The 9,032-nt window shown below is 28.2% G+C and overlaps 1 protein-coding gene across 2 annotated transcripts in view; it reads right to left on the reverse strand.

The window, feature by feature from the left end:
• Positions 1-7,459, reverse strand: part of LOC106692434 (phospholipase A1 member A) — a gene marked incomplete at its 5' end in the record, with an annotated part of 11,783 nt that extends 4,324 nt beyond the window's left edge. The window contains 6 exon segments of one of the 2 annotated variants that reach the window (XM_014438384.3): positions 995-1,028; positions 1,548-1,722; positions 3,477-3,662; positions 4,679-4,924; positions 7,055-7,182; positions 7,333-7,459. In XM_014438384.3, the coding sequence (XP_014293870.2) occupies positions 995-1,028; positions 1,548-1,722; positions 3,477-3,662; positions 4,679-4,924; positions 7,055-7,182; positions 7,333-7,459 (896 nt within the window). 2 annotated transcript variants of the gene reach the window in all.
• Positions 7,460-9,032: the final 1,573 nt, after the last annotated feature.

Consider the following 9,032-nt stretch of genomic DNA (forward strand, 5'->3'; position numbering starts at 1 on the left):
ATTTATTTATTTATAATTTCCCCCAAAAAAACGACAGGACTTTTTGAATGACCTGGTACAATAAAAAGAACAATAACCTTCTTCACTCTTTCAGAATGAATTCTGTTGATTACAGGGTCATTCTATAGAAATAATAAAAACATAAAATTAATTTTTAAATTTTTGACTCATTACTTAGCCAAAAATATATGTTACTAAAATTCATTTATTCCTATTTCTATTATTTAAAAAAAAGTTATACTCCTATTCTACTCCCTTATAAACTACTGAACAAAAGCATTGCGCAACATGGCTAAATATTACTTATTTAAATATAGTTTTCATTTTATCCGGAAATTAAGAAAGATAAAATAAATATCAATTGATTAAAAATGATTCTTGTATTATTATTATTATTATTTTTTTATTAAAGTATAAAATATGAGGAGGGTCACATCATAATCTATTTTGTCCATTTCAGATTAATTTATTTCAAATTTATTTCGATCCTAACAAAAATCAATATCCAATGAACGAAACTAATTTTGCAGCATATAACAAACTTCAAAGTTCTGTAAATCGCTGACAAGGAGCACTATGATCCAATAACTTTCAAATTAAAATTAAAAAAAAAAATTCACTATTTTGATGCAAAATTAATTTTGTCTTCATAAGAGCTACTTATATGTAGTTGAAATAACAAAAAAAATTCTGTTGATCTTCTATTTGAAACAGACTTCAACATCAAATAACAGGTCTCTGGAGAGGCAAAAATAAAAAAATGTTGGTAACTAAATAAAACTTTTGTTCAGCAATTTATTATTATAGTTCAATTTTTTTAAATAAAAATTCTACTAACAATGTACTAATTCCAAACCTACACTAAGAAATAATTTTTTAGAAAAAAAAATATCACAGCTTTAAAAACTAATTCTACCAGCAGAGCTGGTCCTAAACTAATGACTTAAGTGGAATTGTGGATACTTCAGTTTAAACCTCGAGCATAGGGAGGTACCTTGTTAGTTTCTACATAATATATCCCCCTTGACCTGAAACAAAAAAAAATTAATTGTTTATTTAACTGTAATATTTAAAAAAAATATAATTAAGCATTTTCATTATATTCATACATTAATGTTTATACAGATAATAAAGAAGAAATAAGTATGAATTATTTGCATAATCTTCTTGAGTTTTTCTTCCAAAGCTATAAAATCATCAAATGCCGTTGAAGCATATTAAAATTTATATCCTACCCTTGTTTTACATTTTTTGAGAATATTTGTAATGTTTTTTAGTAATGTTTTGAATATGTCACAAGATAAAAACTGTAGAAATTACATCACAATATTGCAGTAGTTCAGTAGTAGTTATCAGAAAAAAAGTAAGAAAAACTAAAAATAATTGTAACAACAAATCTTTAATATATAGGCTAATGTTTAAAATATTTGCATAACAACTATTCATTTTTTCTGACCTTTCTATTAACTATTTTATAATTTTTTTTTATATTGTAAAAATTAAAGTTTATCAGATTTAAAGAATAGTGCTTAAAAAAAAAAACTTACGAGTTATTAGCGTACTCTCCCATGAGAATCCTTTTTCGAGTGTTTGTTATTTGTTTACAAAATCCAGCCAGGTATGAGAAAAAACCTGGACATTTCACTCCCCAAAAACCTTTAACACTGTTAATGGACTCTCCAAACACTTCGGAGGCTCTTCTGTGACTGCAGCGGGGTGGATCTACACATAAATTTATAACTTATTGATGAATCGAAAAAGAATTTTTTTTTTTATAGTTTATTTGTTATTTACAACTGTATATAAAAATATATACAACAAGTAAATTTGCTGTAAGTGATATAACGACATGATACAAACATGTGGAGAATCTACCCATTGATAGAACTCCAATAACATTTCAAAAGAAGAAGATCTCAAGACCATCTTCTTTTCAGCCGCCTAGGAGGATTATTAGGTAATGAAGGAGAAGCCAGGTTAGAAACAAGTGGGTTTGGGTGGTTGGGAAGTTTATCATGGAAGGATTGGTATCTGGTTCTGGCCAAATCGGCAACATATGGAACATTGAGGTCCTGATGGATGACTTGATTTGTGACAAAGTGAGAAGCATTAAGGATTTTGAAAAATAATATTAAAATTACAATAATCAATATTTATAAAAACATCTACCAATATAAATGCTAGATATATAAATACTATGTCATATTGTAGATAGATTTTTTTTTGGGGGGGAGGGGTGGAGGGTTCATTGATGAGTAATAGAAGATGTTACAATTAGGGGTAATAAGTATTAGTGTTCTAAGTATTCATTCATACCATATATACAGAAAAAAAAGGGAAACAATGTAAATTATAGCTATAATATTCTTAAAATTAGATTAAAGAAAAAACTAATAATTACAAATATGATATGTGTTTACAAAAATATAAATAGGTATAATAAAATGAAGCTGATTAAATAATAACAAAATAATTTACATACAAAATAAAGAGAAATAAATTTAAATATAAATAAAATAAATACATATTCGCACCTATGTACAATATTTGCGTTCAGCCTTGGGAGCCCGAACCAATGTTGGTTACCCTGTGTGGAAGGCTCTAATTGGATCCCAGCACTTCTCTCCCAGCCGTGTCACTGGTAAAGGCCAGTGGGGACAGAGTGAGAGTACTTGAACTGCGTTCACTCACGACTTGAGTAAAGAAGCTGGCCATTGCCAGAGCTCAACAGCAATTTACAAAAGGTCTTGGGGCCAAAACTACAGATAGATAGATCACTGTTCTTGATTCAATCTTTCTGAGAAAATTTTTATATTTTATTGTATCAAAAATTTAATAATGTCTGTTCTATTATGTTCAGTTTTTTTCTGTTATAATACTGATTAATCACATGTTGTAAAACTTGATCATTTTAATGCAGATTTTCAATCCAGTCAGTATAGTTATGATTTAACCTTCAACTACCTACAAAAGGAGCAGTGTAGTTATCTATCAAAAAAAATTTTGAGTTTTAGAACATTTCTTTTAAAAATTATTCAATTACATATTGAGTGTGTTGAACATCTAAGAGGAATTACATTTAGCAAAATTTAATCAAACTAACATATTGGTTTAAATGGTGTATAATTGGTTTACTCAATTCGGTCCGAAACAGTAGTTACAGAAATATATAGTTTTACCAAATGATTTTTCCCTTTATATTTCTACGTAAGTTTTCTACTTTTTTCAATGGTCAAATTAAAGTATATCTTCAACTAACTTACTTTTAGAAACACTAAAATATCAATTTTATTTAATTAAGTGTAAGTAAATATAATTCTTATATATAAAAAACAATATAAATTTGCTGATTAAGTAAAACTTCAAAACTTTTTTCGATTAATATGTAAACTACCTCTTTCATAAGTAGCACAGTTATGAAACCAAATTTGAGCTTCAATTCGATGTAATAAGAAGATACCAATAAACTACCTTACTTGAAACATTGTAGCAACCAGGTTGAATGGATGCACCATTGATGTAGAAATCTACATGGCCAGATGGTTCAGCTTTACCAAACATCCCTGGATTGGAGTGAATTACATCGACAAATTTAGCATCACTTTTATCCAACTTAAATTCATCGACTGAAGTTGCATAAAGAGGCAAAGCTGGATCGAGACCTGAAATAATAAGAAAATTATCAATTTCCTTCCTTCACATTGTTATTTTTTCTATTTGAGGTTTAGTTTTTTCCATCTTAGGCTCTGCAAGATGGGTTATCAACCTTTTCTACCCACAGTGGGAAAGTCGATATATATTTTTGTGGATCTATCAAAATAAAAGGCAACTTGTCCAGGCTTGGTTGAAACCAGCTCTGCTTCTGACACAAGAATCTTCTGTCTTTGCCAAATATCCTGCCCATTTCCCACATGGTTTATTAGAATGTGAATCATGCATATAAACAATTATAGTTTTTGTATAGTTTAGCCTTCATCAGGGCTAAGAACAAAAAACAAGATAACAACCAATGAATAAAAGCAAATATAGAATCGTTAGAAAATAGGAAAATAAGTAGCAATCTGGAAACATAAATATATAGCAGACATGAATACTGTTAGTATTATAAGAAGAAGACTGTATGAGAACAGTATCATCCAATAATCCACATCCATCTTCTCCTCATATATATTGTTCATGATCAACAATCTTCTCATCATTATAATTCATCAGAATTTTAAATAACCAAGTAAATAAGCACTGTATAGTTAATACCAGTATCAGCGACTAAAGTTATCAAAACTATCTTTTGGATTGGATTTCCCTTAATATACTAAAAAATTCAACCATTCAGAAAATGGATTTCAAAACATTTTTATTTTTGAGTTATATTAGTATTGCATTGATGTTTATCTAATTAATGGTGGAAATTTGAAAACACGGTTAAACAAAGTGTTATTAGTATCCATCTGTTCTCTTATGTGAGAATAATCAGCTATTTTTGCTAAACCATTATTTTATTTTGATGAATGTTGAACTTCAAAAACTGTGTTCATTATTCACAAGCCTATGCCAGTATGAATCATAAATTATAACTAGTCCATCATTTGTCAACATTTTATTTTTTGCATTTAATCATGAACTAAATTAAATTCATTTAAATTTTAAAAAATCTTAAAACAGACTATTTGATATTTACCTGTTATTCTGTCAATCAGTATCCCATGGTTGCTGGTCAAATAATTGGATACATGGCCTGCCACATGGGCTCCGAGGCTAAATCCAACAATATGTATCTCTCCTATCGGTTTGAGGGTACTCAGAGCTTCACCTGTGCAGCGGCCGACCTGCCTTGTATTCATTTTGGCACTCACGTAGCAAGGTTTACTGGCTAAATCCTCCCAATCCACCACTAATAAAGTGTCTTTTCCACGTTTCAAGTAACCTGTTTAAAAGTGTGACAAATCATTGGCCATTGCTACAATATGAATTATTAATAGTAATGATTTTAAAAGTATTAAAAAACAAAACAATATTTGTAATAATTTAATATGATGAAAAATGATCAATATGGATTAAAAAAAAAAAAAAAAAAAAGGAGAAAGGAATTTAACATACACATTCACAACTTTAATCAATTATAAAATTTTATATTCTATCAAGAAGTTGATTAGAGGTGGGGGTCTAGAAATAAAACACAAGCAGTCCCAGTATTTTTACACATATTTGTTTGTTTTTTTTTGGTCATACCACTACTTTTATCAATTATATGACATATATATATTGCAAGTTTATATGCTTATTTCTTTAAAATGAATATTAGTTATATTTTGTATTTTAGGTGTGTTTTATTTGTGGTAAAGAGGGGAAAAATAAGGGAAAAAAAGAGGAAAGTCACATTGGGTTTAAAGAGAAGATATAAAAAAAAAGGATAGAAATGGAAGAAAGAAATTAATGAATTATAGAAGGAGGAAAAAAAAAAAAAATGAAAAAGATAAAAGAACTAAAGCGATAAAACAAAAAAATCATATACTATTATGATATATTTGTATATATATGTATATATAGTTGACCATAAAGATTTAAATATAAGAAGACGGTCAGGGTTGTGGTCAAAAAAAGAACAAATAGTTTAAAACTATTTTAATGTCCGACGTTTCGCCCCACTTTGCAGGGCTATATTTTTACATAATATTCATCCTTCAGGCGTTAAACGGCTGGCCACCTTCTTTCCACTCCTCCACGATTCCGCTTCATTGTTCCCTTCTGTTCAACTGTTCGCTGTGAACAGGTAGGTGGTCTTGATTTGTTCTTTGCTCATTAATTAATAATTCTCAGTATTAAATAAACAAATTAATATGTATTCATGCCATATTATGATTCATATTCTTTATTAAAAAGTATAATTAAGGTGTTATCAATTTAGGGCTATCATCTTTAAAATTGGCTGGCTACTCTGTAATATGTTTATAGATACTGTCTATGAATTCTACCCATCTAGTTTTTTATCCCCAAGCTTTCATGCTATGTTTACATTCATGATTGAACAGAGTAATGACAACTACTCTAAAAGTTGTGGTAATTTACGATAACTTTCTTATCCTAATTTTTCAGTAAAAACTGAGTCTTTTTGCTCTTAATTGAAATAAGTTAGGTACCATTTAAAGTTTACATCTTTGATACTACTTTTTGTTTTTCTTGCTCTTGATTGAGCTGTTGAGTACAAAAGAGGTGTAAGTCAAAACTGGAGTTATGAAATACTTTAGAGATAGTTTTATTAAGTTTTTGGTAAGGAATAACAGCTTTCTCTGTTAAATCAAGTTGTTTAAAAGCATATCTAACTATTCAAGTGCATTTGAAGTCAATCCACTGTGTGCATAGAACTGAGTTGTACACTACTGAGTTGTTACACAAAAAGTGTAACAGCTACATTTAAAAAAGTATTTGAAGTAGATTGCTTTTCCATGTTCTCAAATTATTATTTTGACTTTGAAAAATGAAGTTGGCCCAATCGAAAAGAAATTAGAATGGACAGCCAAAATATGTATTGGTATTTATTTAAGGTATACTGTTTTCAATTTTTTTTTTTTTTTTTTACATGTATAAATCAGTTTATAAGTATAAGGAAGTGTTTCCTTGTAAACACAATATGCTCACTATCTACATTTCAAACTTATCTTGGGATAATAAAAAATAACAACAAAAACAAACCAGCTTAATAATTTCTGAGTAAGATAAAGTTTAAAATATGAGTTTTTGTTTATTTTATTGATGTTGAAATGCTGGAGTAATATAATGAAATAAATTTTGTTGTTTTATTTTTCTACATAATAAAAAAGATTTTGGTCAGATATTATTATAATTTTTGTTTTTAAACAAGAACCTATCAATAGTGAAGTTTATATATAGAAGAAAAATATAAAATAAAAATAATACCACAAAACATATTACAAAGTACCCTGACAACTATAAAAATGAGAGTTTAAAATAGACTAAATGGCTGATCAGAGCAGCATTTGTACAAGAACAGTTAAAAAATACCCTCTCACTATCTCATGAATTTCTATATGCGTACCAGCAACAACAGCGTCCATGAAGTCCAACGAAGAATATCCATGGATAATAACTTTGATGTTAGCTTCAGGGTCATAACTTTCTGGTACTATTTTATTTTTCAAATCTAATAATATTCTACGTTCACTTCTGTAACAATACATTACCAAATTGTTATCTGGTAGAGCAGAATTTTCAAATAAATTAATTAATGCAAGCTTAATTTGCATTATATAATTACCATTTTATTTAATGAATGGCATTCTATAATAAAATAAAATATATAATGAATTTACTCACTTTGTAAAGAGATAAAATTTAATATGTTCATTTGAATTACAAGGTAGGTTCATCTGCATCTTACACTTAGCTGTTTCTAAATTTACCTTAAAACCCGCTTCTACTTCAGTATGAGTAGTTGTTGAGACTGAAAAATAAATTATAATCAATCAAATATATTTATGACATTAATATTTTAAAATAATGTAATAGGTATTATGGATTACTAAAATAATCACTATGGACAACTTCTACATTGTTGAATCTTTTTTTAATGGGATTCATTTTTAAATTATTAATTATCAATCAGAATGATATTCTTAGGAACCCATTTTAGAATTAAACTTGATTAAACCCACATTGTAAAAATTAAATTATGTAATTAATAATACAAATTTTATTTGAAAATAATTTTATTTTATTCATATATGTATATATTTTAGACATTTTAACAACTTTACCATTTTAAAACTTTTGTCCTTTACTTCTTCAACACAGTCATCTCAATAAAATTTTTTTATATTATAAATATAACTCCATTGAAGTATTAGTTAACAATATTTCTTGTTGGGGCTTTTAATCTAATTATTTCAATAAATTTTAAACTTTTTTAAAAATTTATTTATTGACATTTAGAACTGTACACAATTATACATTTAGTAAATTTGATGTAAGTTATAATCTCCATTATAACTTAATGAGACAGGCGTATAGAGAAACTACCCATTGGAAGAACTCTAATGACGTCTTTACATTAGAAGTTCTTGTGGCCATCTTCTTTTCAGGGCCCTCAGAAGTTTTTCAGGAATGGAAGAAGAAGCAAGTTTAGAAACTAGTAGGTTTGGGTGGTTAGGGTGTTTATAATGGAAGGAATGATATCTAGATTGGTTACACATGAAACATCCAAGTCCTTATGTATTTTTTTTTTTTTTTTGTGATAAAGTAAGGAACATTGAGGATTTTGGATTGTAAGGATTGGATACGGGAGGAATTTGAAGGTTTAGTAGAGCCCCAAAGCTCAACTCTGTATGTCTAGGTAGGCCTTATTATTATCATGTAGATCACTCTTTTGTGATAAATTGGAAGTTTAGACTGTTTGTCTAGTAAGTGCTGTAATAGTCAGAATCAATGTACAGTCTTGTGTGTGATGAATGAATCAATGTGCAGTCTTTTCAGTCTTGTGTGAGGATTTCAAGTTAGTCAAGATGTAGTGCAATGTAGCGGATCTGTTCTACAGGGTAAGAGCAACATTGATAAAATATACTGTATCCACAGACATCTTTAGAGAATAAAAACAAGGTAAAAAAGTTATCAAAATTTTTTGAAAAATATATTTTGCTCTATTGTTTATATAAATTTTTAAGAGTATTGTAACTTTTTACTATACAATTTTAAAGTATAATGTTACTTCATATACTGTAGATAAAAACCCCCAAGAAAAAAATTCAACTAATACTTGGAATAGTATTTATAATACCAAAGAATTTTAATAGAAGACTGGAGTGAAGAAGTAGAGGAATAAATTTTGTGTATGACCAAAGATAGTAAAAGCCAGAATGTTAAAAAGGCATATATATATATATATATATATAAGTTACAGTCAGCTGGTACTTCGATGTCAGCTGACTGAGCAGATCAGCTGATCATGTGAATATATAAAGATGTGCTGAACCCAATAAAGGATAGTATGTTACAGCAGTTCAAACGTGTTACATCTTATT

This window comes from Halyomorpha halys, unplaced genomic scaffold (assembly GCF_000696795.3).
Source record: "Halyomorpha halys isolate HHAL.00 unplaced genomic scaffold, Hhal_1.1 Scaffold56.1, whole genome shotgun sequence".
NCBI classification, from domain to species: Eukaryota; Metazoa; Arthropoda; class Insecta; order Hemiptera; family Pentatomidae; genus Halyomorpha; species Halyomorpha halys.